At 38.9% G+C, this 20,760-nt stretch overlaps 1 protein-coding gene and 1 long non-coding RNA gene across 7 annotated transcripts in view; one reads left to right on the forward strand and one right to left on the reverse strand.

Annotated features, from left to right (window-relative positions):
• Positions 1 to 20,760, reverse strand: part of VPS41 (VPS41 subunit of HOPS complex) — a 187,422-nt gene that overhangs the window by 141,026 nt on the left and 25,636 nt on the right. For 2 of the 6 annotated variants that reach the window (XM_008261660.4, XM_070059751.1), the window contains 3 exons: positions 20,156 to 20,203; positions 9,838 to 9,945; positions 1,850 to 1,927 (listed from right to left, as the gene is read on the reverse strand). In XM_008261660.4, coding sequence (XP_008259882.1) covers positions 1,850 to 1,927; positions 9,838 to 9,945; positions 20,156 to 20,203 — 234 coding nt within the window. Of the gene's footprint in view, positions 1 to 1,849; positions 1,928 to 9,837; positions 9,946 to 20,155; positions 20,215 to 20,760 lie in introns of all 6 variants that reach the window. The other 4 variants (XM_070059752.1, XM_070059750.1, XM_008261661.4 and 1 more) reach the window with 2 other exon arrangements.
• Positions 6,740 to 18,801, forward strand: LOC127492670 (uncharacterized). The gene is made up of 3 exons (XR_007922351.2): positions 6,740 to 6,800; positions 9,472 to 9,619; positions 13,635 to 18,801. It is a non-coding gene; the product is annotated as an uncharacterized lncRNA (long non-coding RNA).

The following is a 20,760-nucleotide window of genomic DNA, read 5'->3' on the forward strand; positions in this document are numbered from 1 at the left end:
CTCTCCTCCTTTCTCTCTGTAACTCTTTCAAATAAATAAATAAATCTTTAAAAACAAAAGAGAGAGAGGACACAGCTGAAGGCTTATACTGAGTAGAAACAGAGACTGCTTTTGGCAATGGAACAAACAGCATGTGCCCATGAATCTTACACAGCAAGCAAACACTGGAATTGTTATATAATATTGAACAGATTGCCTTAGACCTAGAGTGTCAGAGAATCATTAAACTAGAGCAAGAGCTGTCAGAGGCCATGCAGGCAAGCTCTTCCTTGAAGGTGAGGAGGCACTCATGAAGAGAGCAACAGCCCAGCATCAGCTACACATCGCAATGGAAAGCAATTCAGACCAGATACATGGGCCATCAAGATGCATATCCCAGGCTGGCTGTACAGCCTAGCAGTTAACACACAGTTATACACACATGTCCCACCCACACTGACATGCCTGCTTTCCACTCTCAACATGGGTTTCTGACTCCAGCTTCCTGCAAGTACAGACCCTGGGAGGCAGAGGTGATGACTCAAGTAGCTGGGTTCCTACTAACTACATGGAAGGCTTGGATGGAGTTCCTGTCTCCCAGCTTCAGCTTGTAAACCATTTGGGGCATTTGGCAAGTGAAATAGGAGTTGAGAGCGCTCTGTCTAATTAAAAAGATTCATGATCAGTAGCCAGGAGGAGGGTGAAGAATGGTCAACAGTACATTCTTCTTGCCTGGAGAGGATGCTAAAGCAAAACAAGAGCCTGTAATTCACCTGACCTATCAGTGTGATTAGAGCTCATACTTCCCATTTCCAGGCTTCTCCAGAGCTCGTTCTGTGGTCCCATTTCTTATAAGCAAATCAAAGCTTCACTTCTTTCACACCCAATGTGTCAGTTTTAGAAACTGCAGCCTCCTTCATAAACAACATCATTATTTTATGGGATGGAAGTGCTGATGCCTTCTTCAAACTGTAGTATCTGCCTCCCAAAATCATCTTTCCAACCCTATGTGTTCATCTCCACACAAATACACAAGTTCTCGATACTTTCAAGGTACACTGAAAACACCAAAATCAAATTTCAAATTTAACATTTCCTTCATTCTCAATGATTCTAAATAGCAATTAAAAACATTAAAAGCCTGGTTCTTTGCTTTCAATCAATATAATCTGACAAGAGCCCAAGTATCAAAACAGTCACATAAAACATGTTAGCTGTATATTTAGAAGAGATAAACGGATCCAGCAAGGCTATCAATCAATTTTCAATTACATTTGGCATCTCAATAAAGATGACAGGGCACATACTTACAACTCACATTAGTTACCAAATGAGGGGTTCATAGTTTAAGGATTAACACAAACTCCCAGAGTACACAGCACTTGTGACATTAATCACTAATAAAAGCAGTATTTTTCCTCTAATAACGATTCATCCAAACATCCTATACTGTTACAATTTAAAAAAAACACACAAAGGAGTATTCTAGATGTTCCATTTAAGGTCAAATGGGTAACTACAATTAACTAAAGAATTGCAAGTACACAGATTTATTAAAAAGATTTTTACATGGAGTTTGGGTACAAAAGATACCTAGTTCAAAATGGATAATTTATATACATATATATATATATATATACACACACACACATATATATATGTACACACACACATACATATAGATCTTTTTCCTAAAATTTAAAATTGTACCATATACTATTAAACCAAGATTTATACTCTTAGCACTCTGATTTAGTTTATAAAGATCCCTTCTTTACATTATTCAAGCAAATTGCTAAAACTAACATTCTAAAGTATGAAGTCTTAGCATGGAGTTCAGCTCATGCATTATTTTACACCATATACTTACTACATCAAACTTCTGAGTGATGTTTCCTTGGACGTCAAGTAAGTAAACCTTGCCATAATGTGTGCCCAGTGCAAGAAACTGTAAGAACAACAGAGGGGCAGTTAATTAATGTACTATTAATACATCACTAACAGAGCCATTTTCAAAGTCAAGTTGCTTAATGCATAAATGATCGGCAATGTCTCAGAAGATGTGCATTCCTTGGAGAAGCCTTGTTGCCAGCTTCAGGGAAAGACCAGAACAGGGCCTATTTTATTGTGATAGTGCAAGCGAGCTGTCAAAATGACTCATGAGGTCCCTCATCTACTGACAACTAATGGTGTGTGTGCAGTCTGTACACAATGCCTGATGGACTGAGGCCGTAAATTAAAAATGCAGCTGGGAGAGCACAACCACCCTATAGCTGAACTCAAAGTCAGAAGGGAATGATTAAGAAACTCCTCCTAATTTATGGCAAATGTGTAAATCTGTGCTGATATTTAACTTCAATGCACACAAGCAAAATATTGTATTTTAAAACAGAGAATATATGCCATATTGAGGGATGAAAAAAAAAAAACCTCAGATGAACAAAACCATCAGTTAGCTCTGGGATGTATCTATAACAGTTAATGTATAATACTGAATGTAAGTATTTATATTCAAAGGCAAAAATGTCCTTTTCTGTCACCAAAGAACCATTGAACTACATATTCATTTTATGACATAGAACTAGTTCATAACTCTGTTTCTTGACTTCTTTGAACTAACTGTAAACAACCAGAAGAAACTGTAAGACTACCTAAATCTCACATGAGATTCTTCTTCCTTTTTATTTCTTTAAGCATTACTCAAACAGTCCAGGATGCTCTGCATCTCATTCCAGGTGATCATGCTTCATTGCAACCTGTAATGAAATGCTCAAATTTACAGGCGCTACTAAGCATTTCAGTCAAGCAGCACAATCTTTAAAAAATAACCTTACAGAAAGTCAAGATTCAAAAGGATTTATCAAAATGGAATTGCTTAAGATGAAATTTCAGCTCAGGCACTTAAAATATGAAGCTACATTAAAGAAGAGTCACAAAGAGGGAAAGAAGGGGTTCGTTAGAAATTCATCCCCTGCAATGCCTTTCACTCCTGCAAGGTTGCCTTTTTTCAGGAAGAAAAAAGTCCCCCGGGTAAAAAAATCAATACTGGTTAATAAAACATCAGGTGTGCAGACATAACTAGGTATGACGACTCCGCTGCACAGGCCTGCCTGAATGCACCAGGTGCCATGCCGATTAGTCACCCAGGGCAGACAGCAAGCCCGCTGCAAACAGGATGCTTGGGTGCTGCCTGGGTGAGGGGGAAGAGGTAATTCTGGGGGGAAATTAGCCTGAATATTTAAACCCAACAGGAATGCTTCCTCCCAAGTCAAAGAACATTTCAACAGAAATACAGGGCTCAAGTGGTTGTAATTTTATCTCTACAGTGACACTTCGACAATATTTGAAAAGAAAAACACCACTTAAAATACTCACTAAAACAAACGATACTCCATTCTGTGGCCATCTGTGGTGAAGGAATGGCTCTTAAAAGCTCACTGCAACCCAAGTATCTCACAGTATTGATTCCCCTCATAAATAGTGTATTTTGTTTGTTAGGAAACTAAGGGAGCCAGGATCCTTAAAATGCTTTAATACTGTGTCATTATCTGACACCTAGTCAGGGCCATTTTTGAACTTCTAATTATATTCTATCTCATGGAAGTTTTAGAGGTTCTAGGCAGGACACTTCAACCAAACATTAATTCCTCTTCTGCCTTTGTTTTCAAAAACTAGTATTATTTGTTCAATACTTAAGGTTAAAGAAATCGTAAAATAATTATTTTTTGATTTTACAGTTTCAACTTATAACTACAATTGCATTAGAACATTTTTTGGAAAAAATGTACAGTTATTTTTATGGCAAGGCAACTTGTTTAGGAAAATATTTCATCATTTAGATTAAATTATTGCTACTACAGTTTAGAAATAACTATGCAATCTTCAAAAACAGTGTAATAAACTGATCATATGTGTTTAACTATGAAAATTACAGATAAGTCACATTTTCATTTGTGAATGCTTTCAACTATTTCAATACAACAAAAAAATGTAAAATTAGCCACAAATGTGACAGAACATAAATGTAAATCCTTCAAATTTTACTCTTCTTCCATTCACTGTCTTGAGTTTTTATAACCACTGAATTTTTTTTGCATGAAAGTACTTGAAATCTACAAGAAAAGAAAAAAATACATTTTTGCTAGCCCTTTCAAGTTTAATTACAAACTTAATTCATTTTTTTTTTTTTTTTTGACAGGCAGAGTTAGACAGAGAGAGAAAGAGAGAAAGGTCTTTCTTTTTCGCTGGTTCACCCCACAAGTGGCCACCACAGCTGGCGCGTTGCAGCCGGCACGCTGCGCCGATCCAAAGCCAGGAGTCAGGTGCTTTCCTGGTCTCCCATGCGGGTGCAGGGCCCAAGGAGCTGGGTCATCCTCCACTGGACTCCCTGGCCACAGCAGAGAGCTGGCCTGGAAGAGGGGCCAACCGGGACAGAAACGGCGCCCCAACCAGGACTAGAATCTGGGGTGCTGGCGCCGCAGGCGGAAGATTAGCCTAGTGAGCCACAGCGCCGGCCCAAACTTAATTCATTTTAAAAGATATCAGATTAGGGATCACAGTCTTTGACTCTACAAGGCATAACTGCCTTTACTTTGAGTAGACTGTACTTCCTATAAGTATGCAAACAGAAGAGGTAGTGATCAGTCCTTAAAAATCAAAAAAGAGAGGCGAGCACTGCAGCATAGTAGGTTAGGCCTCCACCTGAAGCACCAGCATCCCATATGGGTGCCGGTTTGAGTCCTGGCTGCTTGGCCTCTGATCCAGCTCTCTGCTATTGGCCTGGGAAAGCAGCAGAGAATGGCCCAAGTGTTTGGGCCCTTGTACCTTGTGGAAGACCTGGAAGAAGCTCCCAGCTCCTAGCTTAGATCAGCCCAGCTCTGGCCCTTGCAACCATTTGGGATTGAATCAGCGGATGTCTGTCTGTCCTGCTCTCAGTAACTCTACCTCTCAAAAAAAAAAAAAAAAAAAAATCAAAGGGTTGGCGTTGTGGGTAAAGCCACTGCTTGCAGTGCCAACATCCCATATGGGCGCTGGTTCAAATCCCAGCTGCTCCATTTCCAATCTAGCATTCTTCTATGGCCTGGGAAAGCAGTGGAAGATGGCCCAAGTGCTTGGGCCCCTACACCCACATGGGAGACCTGGATGAAACTCCTGGTTCCTGGCTCTGGATATGGCCAGCTCCAGCCATTGCACACATTTGGGGAGTGAAACAACAGATGGAAAATCTCTCTCTGCCTCTGCCTCTCTGTAACTTTGCCTTTCAAATAAATAAATAAATCTTTTTTAAAAAAATCACAAAAGAAACAAGACAGAGGATATTTAAAATTTGGTCAGCTGTGCTGTAGAATCTACCTTTCACATAGTGCTTTACAGTATCCAAAGCATTAGAGCAGAAAGTGCATTCAATTTACATGACAAAGTAAGTTCCAGAAGGTGATGAGACCTCTCTGGAAACAGTCAATGACTGCAAGAGTTAGGACCAGAATTAAGAACTAAGATACTCTCTACTGGTCAGAATCCTTTTACTAGAAACAGGAGCGCCAAAAGTTGGCACTGATTACTATTCTCAACTATTAGGTTCTTTGGCCAAGTGAGTTTATCATGGTATTAATACAGTTTGAGCTCTGGGCAAGCAAACTCTTCTCCAGTTCATTAATTTACTGGTTCATCAACAAATAAACATAAAGCACTACAATACACTTAGATGGTAAGTGTGATTCAAAAGGGTTGTGGTATAATGACAGAAGTAGATTATAAAAAGTTACCCACAATTGCACAAAAAGAGCATGCTTAAAATGGAAGTTTCTCTGAGATTCTATGTAACACAGGAAGTAGCACCATGAACTTTGAAGGAGAAACAAAAAGGAAAAAAGAAAAAAAGACAGGCAGATTGAGTAGGCTTGTGGTAAAGACCATTTTAGGCAGAATGGATACAACTTGCTCAAAGGCACGAAGTCAAGAAATTAAAAGCAGCTTTATTTTAGATGGATGAAGCATCTAATTCATGCCCAGGGGAAGAGACAGGTGATGAGGTTGGAAGGGTTGGCTAATCAGAGGTGTTCAAATATTTATGGAGAGATGAAAGGTAGAAAAGCAGAGGAAAGAGGAGTGGGTAGGTCCAAATCATTAAGGCATCAGGAAGCCAATTAAGGAACCTAAAGCGGAGGATTATGATCAGAGTGGGATTTCTGCAAGAGTACTTTAGCAGAGGTGACACGAACAGGCTCCAGTGAAAGCAAATCTGAAGGGAAATACGTACTAAGGGAAACAGTTCACACTGTGTGTATTAGCTACAGGAGAAATGATGAATGCCTGAACTAGTAGATGAAAAGGGCTCAGGATGGGAGTGGATTCAAGCAGAGGAGATGGGGCTAATATTCAGATAGAAGCCAAGTGTCTCTGCCAAAGCACCATTTTTGGCAGAAAGTGGTAACAAGGCTAATTATTCATAGGAAGCAAGACCTCTGAGGGCCTTACATACCATATTGGACATCTGAGAGTTTACTGGTAAGTTGATGAAAATTACATAAGGGTTATAAAATTTGTACATTTCATTGATCAATCTGGCAACCAGGTGGTAGATGGATTTAAAGTGGAGATATTAAGGGACACAAGAGATTCCTCTATTTACAACTATAGGCAAGAGAAGATGAGACCTACACTAGAACAAGTGTAGTAAGAAAATCACCAGCACATACAAGGAGTTGCCTTTGGCTTAGGTAATAAAGGAAATGATGATGTCACTAAATGGGAGAAGAATGAAAAACAGAAGCAAGTTTCCAGGAAAAAGATGAACTCATTATGGACATGCTGAGGTTCAGGTAAAATAGAACAAATATAGAGATTTTTAGGAAGTACCTACATAAATAAGCATACCATTCTAGTGAGGGTTAGTGGGTAGACGGTTACAGAAATCATGGTATCTAAAGCTAAGCAGTACAAATTCATAACTGGTGCATAGGGAGATTACTGATGCCATAAACAGGAGTGTCAATTGGTAAAGTCAACAACAGGAGTCACTGTGCACGTACTCCTCATGTAGGATCTCTGTCCTTAACGTGCTGTACACTGAGGCTTAATGCTATAACGAGTACTCAAACAGTATATTTCACTTTGTGTTTCTATGGGGGTGCAAACGACTGAAATCTTTACTTAATGTACACTAAACTGATCTTCTGTAAAAAAAAAAAAAAAAAAAAAGAAAGAAATTATCAATTCCCAACTTGACTCTCACTGGGATTAAACATGACAATAGGTCTGATCTGATTTCATCATCATTTAAAAAAAATCATCTATTATTTTTCACTTTATGTTTCTGTGTGGGAGCAAACTGTTGAAATCCTTACTTCATGTATACTAAGCTGATCTTCTGTATATTAAGATAATCGAAAATGAATCTTGATGTGAATGGAAGGGGAGAGGGAGTGGGAAAGGGGAGGGTTGTGGGTGGGAGGGACGGTATGGGGGGAGAAGCCATTGTAACACATGAGTCGTACTTTGGAAATTTATATTCATTAAATAAAAGATAAAAAAAAAAAAAAAAAAAAGAAACATGGATGATGGACCATGTTGGGAAAACCAACACAAAACAGAAACATGTAGTTAAAGCAAAATGAAAGAAACAAAGGAATATCAGAAATGGTAACAAAATTAGTAAGAGAATGGTGTCATGATGAGAAAGTTTTGAGAAGCAAGGTGAAACCCACAGTTTAAATCAGTGAAGGATCTATCAGCTGGTGAATGTAGACAAAATGCAGGGTGGCCATGCAATAGATATGATTCAGCAGCAGAACGGAAAGAAGGCCTGATCCTGCCATGTCAGGGGAGCTCAAGAACATCATGTTAAGTCAAAGAGTCCAGATACAAGTGATGAAATGACGCATGATTGCACTTACCTGAAACATCCACAATGGACAAATCTACAGGGCTGGAGGGCTGAGTAGTGGTTACCCGTGTTCCATGACGGAACAGGTATCTCTTGGGGAGAGGGAGGAAACACGATGAAGAGCACAAGTGGACAACCAAAGTCCTGAACTGGTGGAAGGAAATGCCCTGTGGGTAAGGATGGGTATGGACTCACACAAACTGGGAAAGAAGTCAGGAACTGAGTCTGATCATGCCTCATGGTTTCAATTTTCTTTAAAAAAAAAAAATATTATTTATTTATTTGAGAGGTAGAGTTACAGTGAGAGGCAGAGACCGACAGAAAGGTCTTCCATCCACTGGTTCACTCCCCAAATGGCCACAACAGCCAGAGCTGGGCCTATCCAAAGCTAGGCGCTTCTTCCATGTCTCCCACGTGGGTGCAGGATCCCAAGGACTTGGGCCATCTTCTACTGCTTTCCCAAGCCATAGCAGAGAGCTGGATGGGAAAAGGAGCAGCTAGGCCTAGAATCGGCACCCATATGGGATGCCGGTGCTGCAGGCAGAGGATTAACCTACTGTGCCACAGCGCCCACCTCCTTGGTTTAAATTTTCTTGAACAGATATAACATCATCCTCTGAGAGTGAGGGGACAGGAGTTAGGAAGGGAGACTGAGGACTAAGAAATGATGAAGGACAAATAATAGCAATTGTTCATGGCATATTTACCGAGGCACATGAGTGTGTACTAAAAGGTGGCTGCCTGGGTCATTAGAGTGCTGAATCAGGGTGGAGAGTATGGCTGAGGAGCACAATGCAAAGACAGGAACAGAAGATAGCTGAAGACACCAGGAGAGTTAGGGTAATTACCCATTTCATAGACACAAAAAGTAAAAGAGAAAGAAAGAACAGATTACAATCTGGTACTCCATCAAGCCAGAGAATAAGGTCTATGTACAGAAAAAAAAGGGGTCAACAAAGTGGTGGTGGCTAAAGATCTTCAAGTCCCAGGTGCTGACACCACCCACAGTGCAGCCTGAGTACAACGATGAGATGAGACAGGGAAAGGGTGGAAGCCCTTGGAATTGAATTAGGTTGAAGATCTGCAAGCCCAGTCTTCAGTAAGTGCAGGAAATGACAGACAGTTGGGCGATGACAGCAAGGGGAATAGGTCAATGGTGTTGCAGCCAAATGGAAGAAAATCTAAACAGGAGGCTTTCTGGTAAAAATGGGAGAGCATGCATTCCATTAGTGCTGAGTGAGTACAGAAACATGTTTACAATAGAATGAAATGTGAAATAAAAAGGTGTACAGGTGGGAGGCAAGGGATGGATGAGAGGTGGGGAGTTCGCCTTTTGTGACAGGATCATAGTCTCCTAAGGAAAAAGAGAGCAATGGTTCAAATTCCCCCTAGTCCAGTATTCCAGAGAGAACACCTGCTCTTGTGGTCCAAGAAAAGGTTAAGGGTGTTATCCAGTACTTAGTCTGGACTCAGAAAGTTGGTGAGGGCTTTGTCATAACAATGACCCAATGTTGAATATAGTCAATCATCCATACAATGTATACATAATCATTTGGGGTACTTCTATCTATTCCTAACATTTCCAACGTCCTTTCTTCTATCCTTAGAAAAGCACTGAGCTCCACACTGTTCTAATCGAACAGGTTTCTAATCTCATCATTACGGCCTGAGGAACTAAGTGATAAGGTTTCCAAAATTGCTTCACAGACAACTTTCACTTTGACCACTGGGCAAGCTCTACTTGATATACCCTTGGTGGGTGTTGCATGTGTGCGTGGGAGAGTGTGTGACTATACACATAAAATATTTTGGGTCATCAGTTTCGTTTGTTTGTTTTTCTGGTGAGGAAGAATGGCAGGGAGACACAATCTCTATTAAAAAACAAAAACAAAAACAAAAACAAAGCCACTGCTGAGAGGAGCAGAACTCTGACGTTTAAACAGAGGTACATCAGAAATTATGTAACCCCTCACCTTGTCATGGACTGTCATGCAACTCGCTGCACCCTTCTGAAGAATTTCAGTGACTCCATTGGAAAGCCTTTCATACTTCAGTTTGGGCTCCTCTTCACTCTCTTCTTCCTGCATGAAAGCAGAGAAAAATGACAGCCATTACAGATTTGTTCTGGAAAACACAAAACACACCTCTTAAGAGGGAACCATAGACAATTTATTCAAGGATTGTCAATAACTATAACCATAGATAAAGGTTGTTTTTATAAAAAAATTATTTTATTTATTTGAAAGAGTTACAGAGAGAGGTGGAGACAGAGAGAGAGGGATCTTCCATCTGTTGGTTCACTCCCCAAATGGTTGCAACGGCAGAGCTGAGCTGATCCAAAGTCAGGAGCCAGGAGCTTCTTCCAGGTCTCCCACGCAGGTGCATGGGACCAAGGACTTAGGCCATCTTCTACAGCTTTCCCAGGCACATCAGCAGGGAACTGGATTAGAAGAGGAACGGCTGGGACTCAAACCAGAGCTCATATGGGATATTGGCACTGCAGGCCGGGGCTTTAACCACAGCACCTGAAGCACCTGCCCAATAGCTAAAGGTTTAGATCTGAAGTGACACCCTGACAGTAGGAATGCCATTTTAGAGCACCGAGACTCCATCTTGAAAAAGCACCCCCACCAGGAGACCATAATCAAAACTAAGACAATAACCATACACATTCTGCTTGACAGAACCCAAAATCCCCTAGCATGATCGCTCAAGCTTAAAACAGATAGGTCGGCACCTGGACTAACTGGTATTGTCAAGATTATAACTGATATTAGTTTCCTATATGCTTTAGGTCAGCTTAGCATTAGTAACCATGTATTGCACCTGCCCTCCCTGTGGTTTTTACCTCTATAAAATCTGTTGCTTTGAGCTTTGGGGTCAAGAGTTCTTTAGGGCATGAGCCCACTGGCTAAAATAAAGGACTCATTCCAAATTCTCATTGTGTGGCATTTCTCTGACTTGCTTCCAGTACAACAGATCTTCACATTTCATTTTGCCAATTGGGAGTACAAAAGGCTATACCTCCACCAGAACAGGTTGAGAAGTTGAAAACAGGAGTACTCTACTTTGTTGTATCATCACTAACTTTATTATGCTCAACCTAACAGTGTAGCTCAGCATCATAAGCCATTCTTAATCCTCTCTGATAAAGAAGAAAGTTTGTGAAAAAATAAAACTATTGGGACTGCTACAATTTTCTCTACTTATGTCACTGAGGATTCAATAAAAAAAAATCACCAGGTATGCCACAAGACAGCACCAGATGATGAAAAATCAAGGGAAAAGATCATTAAAAAATTGGATAACCCAGATTTTGAAGTTACCAGAAAATGACTTTAAAATAACTATGTTGAAAATGAATGAAAAAGGAAATTCTCAAGAAAGAATTGTAATCTGTAAAAAAAGAATCAAATGAACACTTTAGGACTCAAAAATCTATTTGAAATTAAGAAGTCAATACATAATTTAAGAGTAGTAAAACAAAATACAAGATTAGTGAAATTTTACCAAAACAGATTAAAAAAAAAATCTAAAGGTAAGTCCAGAGAAGAAAAATACATATACAGAAAGCAATGTACGACACATGTGAAACAAACTGAAAAAAGTCTAACCTAATGTTAGTTTTTCTTTTTTATTAAGTTTAAATTTATAAATAAAAATTGCGAGGTAGTAAAACAATGAGTTCCCATGTACTCTTCACCCCATTTCCTCTAGTAACATCTCATATTAGCATATTTGTCACAAGAAATGAACCACATCCAGCATCCCCTATGTTTTTAAATCCAAACTCTTTGGGGCCCGGTGTTGTGGCGCAGCAGGTTAAAGCCCTGGCCTGAAGCGCCAGCATCCCATATGGGCACGGGTTCTAATCCCAGCTGCTCCTCTTCCAATCCAGCTCTCTGTTATAGCCTGGGATAGCAGTAGGAGATGGCCCAAGTCCTTGGGGCCCTGTACCCATGTGTGAGACCTGGAAGAAGCTCCTGGCTTCGAATCGGCGCAGCTCTGACCATTGCGGCCATCTGGGGAGTGAACTGGCAGATGGAAGACCTCTCTCTGTCTCTTTCTCTGTAATTCTTTCAAATAAATAAAATAAATCTTAAAAAAAAAATCCAAACTCTTTTTATCCCTTCCACCCACCCCTAGCCTCTAGTAATCAACATTCTGTATTCAAATTGAGTTTTTGATTTTTGTTTAATTTTAGCTCCCACATACATGGGAGAACATGATTTATTTATGTGTCTGGCTTATTTCACTCAACAAGATGTCCTCCAATGCCAACCATTTTACTGCAAATGATAGGATTTCATTCTTTCTTATAGCCAAATAATATTCTTGTGTGTGTGTGTGTCTGTGTACCACATCAGGCATTCATCTGATGACAGACACCTTTATTGATTCCATGTTTTGGCTAAACAGTGCTGCTCTGAACATGATGATGCAGGTATCTCTTTCATGTAATGTGTTCATGTCTTTGAGGTAGATACCGAGTAGCAGGACTGCTGGATCATATAACAAGTCTAATTTTAGTCTTTTTTTATTTTTTTTTTAAGAAATCCCCATACTATTTTCCACAGTGGCTGCACTAACATACATTCCCTCCAACAGTGTGTAAGAGTTTCCCTTTTTGTGTATCCCCTCCATCAATTGTTATTCTTTGTCTTTTGGATAACAGCCATTGTGATGGAGCAAGGTGATTGTTCATTGTGGTTTGGATTTGCATTTCCCTGATGTTGAGCACTTTTTCATATATTTATTGACCATTTGTTCTTATCTGGAGAACAGTCTATTGAGATCCTTTGTCCATTTCTTCACTGGATTTTTTTTTATTGTTGATTTTTTTGAGTTCCTGATATAGTCTGAATATTAATCCTTTGTGGATTAAGTAGCTTGCAAATATTTTTCCCATTTTGTCAGCCACTTCATCACAATATTGAGTGTTCCCTTTGATGTGCAGAAGCTTCTGAATCTGATATAATCCTATTTCTTTTGCTTTTACTGCCTGTGCTTTGGATATCTTACCCAAGCAGCTACCACCTACACAAATGTCTTTTTTTAAATATTTATTTATTTGAAAGGCATAGTTACATGAGAGAGAGGAAGAGACAGAGAGAGACAGAGAGAGAGATCTTCCATTTCTTGGTTCACCCCCCGCCCCCCAAAATGGCTGCAACAGTTGGAGCTGGGCTGGTCCTAAGGTAGGAGCCAGAAGCTTTTCCCTGGTCTCCCACATGGTACAGAGCCCCAAGCACTTAGGCCATCTTCCACTACTTTCCCAGGTGCTTCAGCAGGGAGCTGGAGTGGAAGTGGAGCAACCAGCAACTGAACCAGTGCCCATATGGGATGCCAGCACCATACGTGGGAGCTTTATCCGCTATACCACAGCACTGGCCCTATTCCCCTACAATTTCTTCCAGCAACTTCATATTCTCAAGTCTTAAATTTAGGTCTTTGATCTGAGTTGGCTTTTTTATATGGTGAGAGGTAGGGAATTAACTTCATTCTTGTACATATATACATGTCAGCACCATTTATTGAAGAGATTATACTTTCTCCAATTATTATCTGGGAACTTTTGTCAAAAATCAGTTGGCTATATGTACTTGGATTAATTTCTGGGCTCTCTATTCTGTTCCACTGATGTACCTATCCGTTTGTTATGCCCATGCCATGCTATTTTAATTACTATAGTTTTGTAGTATGCTTTTAAGTTAAGTATTGTGATGCCTCCAGCTTGCTTGTTTGCTTGCTTGCTTGATTTTTTACTCAGGATCACTTCAGCTATTCAGATCCTTTTGCGATTTCACATGAACTTTGGGATAAGAAAAGATGGAAAGGAAGAGGAACAACATCCAGAGAGATAAAAACTGGGAATTTCACAGAACAGATACAAACATCAACTCACAGATTCAAGAAGCCCTGCAATCACAGCAGGATTAAATATGAAGATAATCACACTAAGGAAACTCACAGTAAAAAGTAAGTTAGGTGGAAGAAAACTGTCTCTTGCAGAACAGTAATTGCTTGCCTCCTAGAGATTATGAGGGAGCCAGGATAGACTAGGCAGAGACTACCAGGTCAAATGCCCACAAAAGTCATTACCTCTGGGACAAAGACCTACATCTTCACATGCAAAGAGGCTAATCTGTGGATAAATGGAGACAATGGAATATATCCAGGATCACACTAGTCACTGAACTCTACTAACCACAGAGGCCTCTGCAATTTCTATGCCTACAAGTAACTATAAACTATGTGATAAATGGAAAATGTTTTGAAATGTGTTTACTTAGGTGTGTTAGTTATCTTTTGCTGCATAATTAATTATGCTAAAATTTACTGTAATACATTTGCAGCAATATATCTGTGTTACTTCATACAGTTTCTGTGGCTAAGCAATGGTTTGCTGGGTGGTTCACTCAGGACCTCTCAAGGGATACAGGCAAGATGTCAACTGGTTCTGCAACCTCTGAAAGCCTTCACTGCAGTTAAAGCAGCGGCTTCCAAGATGGCTCACTCGAGTGACCGGCAAGTTGGAGCTGGCTATTGGCTGTTGGCAGGAGGCTGCAGTTGCTCGCTCATGGACTGCTTGACTGTCCTTCCAAATATGGCAGATGGCTTCTTTCAGACTGAGTGATCCATGACATCGGAAGGGAGAAGGCCCACGTTTTATCTGACCTAGTCTCTAAGACTGTATATTGGCTTTTCTACAATAGTCTGCTGATTAGACAGGTCAGCCATGACTTGGTGTGGGAAAGGAAGACATAGGGAATGGGTGACAGGAGGTAACGATCATTGGAGGCCACCATGTCTGCTAGCTGCAAGGACAGTAATCAGTCTTTAAGAGCAACAAACTCAGTTTTAAAAGATAAGTATTCCATATCAACTGATAAGCAGCTTAAATTTAATCCCTCTACCATAATTAACAGTTCTTTTAGAAAGAGACTATTAATATCAAAGGTGGTGTACCTACTATTAACTTTCCAAGAATAACTTTTTAAAAAGCAATAAAAGGTAGTACAAGAAGCAGAGTAATCCTAAAGACCTACACATTTCTATAAAAAGGTATCTAATGATAATCAGCTCAACCCAAGGAGCTGTTACACTCCAAACTGACCTATTTTCAATATAAAATATGAAAGAGCTAATTAACCAAGTCTAAATAAACTTGAAAGAGGAAAACTACAGAAAGCAATAAATAAATGCTCCTTCTTATGTATCTATAAGCAAGAAACAGAAATGATTACAAAATTAACATTTAAGTGTAGCACAGATGATGTGTGCATTTTGAAGTAAATGTGTTAAATACAAATTGAATCCTGAGTGTTGGTCTTTATAATAAGATGCCACATGTTGCTCAAGTCTGGACATCAAATGTGCATCCAATGTGAAAAGTTAATTCTAGCCTCTCGACTGTTTTGCATAAAAGCACTCATCCACGGACCATTAGATAAAGTTACTGTAAATAAGGTTTGCCAGTCTTATTTAAGTGAAAACCAAATAATTTCTCTTACATAAATATACAAAAATAAATACTTTCACAACACAGTTCACTGAAGCATTCGTGCTAGGTTTCAAAAACCATAAATAAAATGAAAACTCCAATATTAGGCACTTGATGTACCATTTCATGTTTTTCTGACAGGTATCCTTTATGTTAAGTTAAAGGCAGACTAAAGGTGAATTTTTAAGTTTTTTTTTCCTTCTGTCATAAACAAAGAAAACAGAACGTGATTCAAAACTACAATTCACAGAGATTATACTGCTGTGGCAGACTCCATAATACATTTTAAATAAAAACATTTTTAAAAATCAAGGAGATTTAATATAGAGCTGCACTTTTTTTAAAAATTTAAACAGAAAAAAAGGCTTCCAAGTGCTGGAACTTCCATGGTAAACAATCCAGCGTTAATAAAAGGCAAATCAATAATTTTTGTTAAATTTTAATAATCCTACAAACCTACAAATAAAACCATCAACAGTGTGAGGTGAGATGACAGTTAACTGCGTTTCTATGACAACCTAGTGGAATAGTACAAGTCCTGACTTGCAGCTAAGCGAAGATATGAACAGTGACATTTACCCATACACGAAAAATTTGCAGCTTTCCTTTAAAAAGAATCAATTCTTCAACTAACATGGATTTTTACTAACTGTATAGTACTTTTAATTAAAACTAGTCCTTTAAACCACCCTACAGAACTCTAGAACACTATCGGAAAATAAAGATCCTATCATGCTCATTTTCCCAGAGCTTTGTTAAAAGGGGAAAAAAATTATTTTAAGGGGACAACAAATTACAGCAAATACTTTTGACTGAAACACCGTTGAATCATTTATTCCTGTATTTTTCCTGTATTTCCCATCTGTATTATTTCTTACTACCACACATGAACCTACAATTATCTCCAAGTAAAATGTTTCTTAAATGTGTTAGGTGGTCATTTGGCCTAGTGGTTAGGATTCTGGCTAAGATAACTGCATCCCATATGAAAATGTTAGGGTTAAATTCCCGGCTCCTGCTTCGGATTCTACCTCCTACGCAGGCGGCAACAAGTGATAACTCAGGTAGCAGGCTATGTACCACTGATACGGATGATGTGGGCTGTCTTCCTATCTCTGACTATGGCCTGGCCAGGCCCAGGCCATCTGGGCATCTAAGGAATGGACCAGCAGATGGGAGTGCTCTCTCCCTGTCTCTCTGCCTCTCAAATAAATACATAAAATTTAAAAGGAAAAATAATGTGTCACATGAATTCTAGGGGTTAATAAAAAGATCACTACATTTTTTATTTTTAGTATTTATATGAAAGTTAAAATTTTATTTTTGGATACTATTTATTAAAACCCAGTTCCATTTTGTGTCCACAAAATAAAATGATACTAGAAAACCACAGAGGAGAGGGAAAATATTTTATAAAATCCAAATTAAGAGAGTGGAAAATACCACCAGTTGAGCACCCTTAGACCATTCTGCACCTCACTCTGTGGAGATGGGCTTTATCCTGGCCAGCTTCAGCTTTGAGAACGACCTCAGCTGAACTGCCAGGAATTTTAATACGATGAATGCTTTACTCGGTTTCATGTCATCAACTACATCTGACTAGGGGCAAAGCCTTTTAATAAATATCCAATGTTTTCAAGCCAGATACAATAGGGAAACACTAACATCCTCAAAAGAAATCTTCACAGTTTAAAAAAAAAAGAAAGAAAAAGAAGAAGCTTTTATACAGTTTGAACTTGCAGAGTAAAGACCAGGTGTTAATAAAAGCAAATCAATAATCAACAGTGGGTATGAAGGTATGAAATAAAGCTTTCTTCTTCTAGAACACTCTGTCTAGAACTCTCAATTACCTTTAGGAGAATGGAAATGGCAAAATTGACAGTCAACATTTCAAGTTTAATATATAAAAATAGCTATTAAAGTCCAACATTATAACATTTGAAGTTCAGAAAATATACATTTAAAAATTACCTCTTTTATAGAAGCCCTGCAATGTATTAAAATATTTCTTTTCTATTACTATTGATACAGGAAGAACAGGGAAAAAAAGGCTCCACACACAAATAAAAATTTAAAAGAACTGAAATACTATAAATCAATCAAAACATGTCTTAAGTATCAAAAACATAATATTTTAAGGTAAAGAGCAAGTCATTATCACATGGTACCATCAAAAAGGCAACATACATAGATAAGAGCTATATGTTACCACACATCTTTATTTGAAACTATAATGGTATCACTAAATGTACAAGCAAAATATAGGTCATATCTAAAAGCATCCCATGGCTCTTTAATTTTTTCCAGAGAGGGTAGGAGAGATACATGATGGGGGGGGGGGGGGCGGATATTAAAAACCTCTGAAGACCAAAATCAATCCATGACTAATGACATTAATTAGTTTGCATTGCCAAACTAGCCCCAATCACACACAAAACAATGAAAACAATGAATACTACTTCATTAAAAGGGCAACTGCTACCACTAGTTATTGTATGCTACAGCTCTATTACAGAATGATCATTGTATTTATACAAAAAGATGACTGTGTGGTAGGAAAAAAGGCTTTCAAGTGTCAAAACATATCAAGAAAACTACATAAACAGGCAGAAAGAGTAACTTTTGGTTTCCATTAATAACACAAGGTATTATAGCTGCCTCAATGACCAAACTTTTTAAGAAAGTGACATGGAGATAATGGAATTCATCTACAATAAAACAACAGTGGTCAAAACGCCCGGGATGCTTTTCATCACACGCCTCTGACAGATAAGCAATTACATTCTTATATCTATGCAAACAATGTTGTTGAATTTTCAACTTTCAAGCAATATTGCTATTATGAAAAAAATACATTAATAAAAACATAACTAAAATTAGGAGTTAGTGTAATCTGGATGGCATCAAATAGAAAATTAAATTCTAGTCATATGCATAAATCATTTTTTAAAGCATGAAATACATATGGTTAAATAAATGGTTTGCAATTGGAGATTATGTTTGGCAATATGTGGAGTCGTTTCTGCAGTCACAGTTGGATGGGGTGGGGGGAGGTACTATCTGCACCAAGCCGGTAGAGTCCAGAATGATGCTAAAGAACCTACAATGCACAAAACACTTCCAGAGGAAAGATCATCTGGCCCCAAATGCCAACAGGGCCAAAGCTGAGAAATTTCAGGCTAAATCGATCTCACAAGACAAACTAATACACAGTGAACTGTTTCCAAAGATACCTGAATAATAAAGGGACATGTCACAGTGTCTTGCTAAGTGAGAAAGTCAATCACAAAACTGATAATCCAGGTTTGATTTAAGAAATTGATATGCACAGGCAGGGGGAAATTAGAAGCAGCAGCAACAGAGTAACACCTCTTCGGCCTTAGTGTCTTCATCTGTAGAACAGGAGGAAGGGCTAGCAGGAGCCACATCCCAGTGTTGCTGTGACCGCTAAAGATTACAAACAAAAGTCACTATTGTGGGACACACACACACTATATTTTCCTAAATTTTCTAAAAACAAGCCCGTGTTATGCTTAGTGTAAAAATCAATGCTATTTTTAAAGTCAGCATTCAACATCATCTTCACAACTTTCTAACTACTGAACTAGATTCGTATCTCTTAAAGCTGTTTTCCTTACCGTAACACTCTGACCAGGAAAGTGAGAAAAAGTTGAGCCTCTAATAATTGAAGAGCTCTACTTAAGATTCACAAGATATGCAGTCTTCATAAACCCTGGTCTCTCCTTTGCCCTGTAGTATCAGAATTTCATGTCCAATTCAAGGAAGAAAAAAATAAGGTGAAGGTTCCCATGCCCTAAGCCACATCCCATAAACAGGATCAACTCTCATCATTTATTTTATATTGGGAAAGCGATAAGAATATATAGAGGAGGGGAAAAAATGAGAAAAGCAAATAAGCTTTTCATTTCCTTCCAGCCATATGGAATAACCTCACCAATCTCCAAGATATGCCATTCAGGTGGACAATTTCCGCCACTAAAGCCAACATAACCCTCTTTTCCTTTTTTCCCAATATCCTTAGGTGATCACAAGATCCTTCGAAGCAGGGTTTATGCCTTTTCATTGTTCTGAACTTCACCTAACAAAACTGTGGGGGCCTAATAAAGACCAGGGAAAACGAACATGCCTAGGAACAAGGGACCGAGTTTAGTAAGCAGCTTTCCTAAGACATTTTCATTTAGATTTCCACACAGGAAAATCCAAATCATAGCCTATCAATCAAAAGGACCCTCAGAGATCTTCTAAATCACGTGTTATTGTATTGACACAGAGGGGGAACACCAGGGAGCAGAGAGGTGACCATATAGAAGGAAGGAGATGGCTATTTGAACACATGTAAATTGCAATTACAGACGAATTTACAGAAACGAAGCTCTATCATCTTCTAGCTGCAAAAGCAAACAGAAGCCATGCAAACTTAATTTTCAGAAAACCTTACATTTCTAGTATATACATCGTTATATGAAAAAAGAAAATGTTCAAGGTTTGAAATGATTTTGTTTCAAAGTACCTCCCAAGCATTTGTAATTGCACGATCCATAGTTCAAGTACACAGGAGAACCTTGTTAGACACCTTCACCAAAGCCTCTTCTAACCTCTCGATAATTTCAATAATATAATTCCCGTAAAGAAATGGTAAAAGCAAAGATGAATTAATAAACCAGAAAACAAAACCAAAATGAATCCAGGCATTAGTACTTCTTAAACAGATAGAATTAAGGCAACCACAGAATAAACTGAGAAAGCAAAAGTCGTCCAAGTAATACCTGATCCTGCAGAAAGGCACCCAGTCCAGGCCATTTTAGCAGCAAGTTCTGTTAGAAACCTCCGAAGAACCAAAGAACAGAAAATCCTTTATTTAGACTGTCCTATTGTAGGAAAACATAAGAACTTCTTGATTTTTTTTTAAAGATTTATTTATTGATTTGAAAGGCAGAGTTAGAGAAAGAGACAGGCAGAGGCAGGGAGACAGAGAGAGGGAGTGGGAAAAGCAGAGAGAGAAAGGAGGTTAGAGATCGATCTTCCATCTGCTGATTCGCTCCCCAAATGGCCGCAACATCTGGGACTGGGCCAGACCAAAACCAGGAGCCAGGAGATCCATCAATGTCTCCCATGTGGGTACAGGGGCCCAAGGACTTGGTTCATCTTCCTCTGCTTTCAGGCGCATTATCAGGGAGGTGAATTAGAAGTGCAACGACCAGGACACAAAATGGTGTCTGTATGGGATAACTGTACTGCAGGTAGCAGCTTTACCTGCTATGCCACAATGCCGGCTGCCCCAAAGCCCCCAATTCATTTTAAAAGGTAGAATTATCAGCAGCCAGCACTGTGGCATGGCGGGTAAAGCTGCTGCCTGCAGTGCCGGCATCCT

The sequence above is a fragment of the Oryctolagus cuniculus genome, chromosome 16, assembly GCF_964237555.1.
Source record: "Oryctolagus cuniculus chromosome 16, mOryCun1.1, whole genome shotgun sequence".
NCBI lineage: Eukaryota > Metazoa > Chordata > Mammalia > Lagomorpha > Leporidae > Oryctolagus > Oryctolagus cuniculus.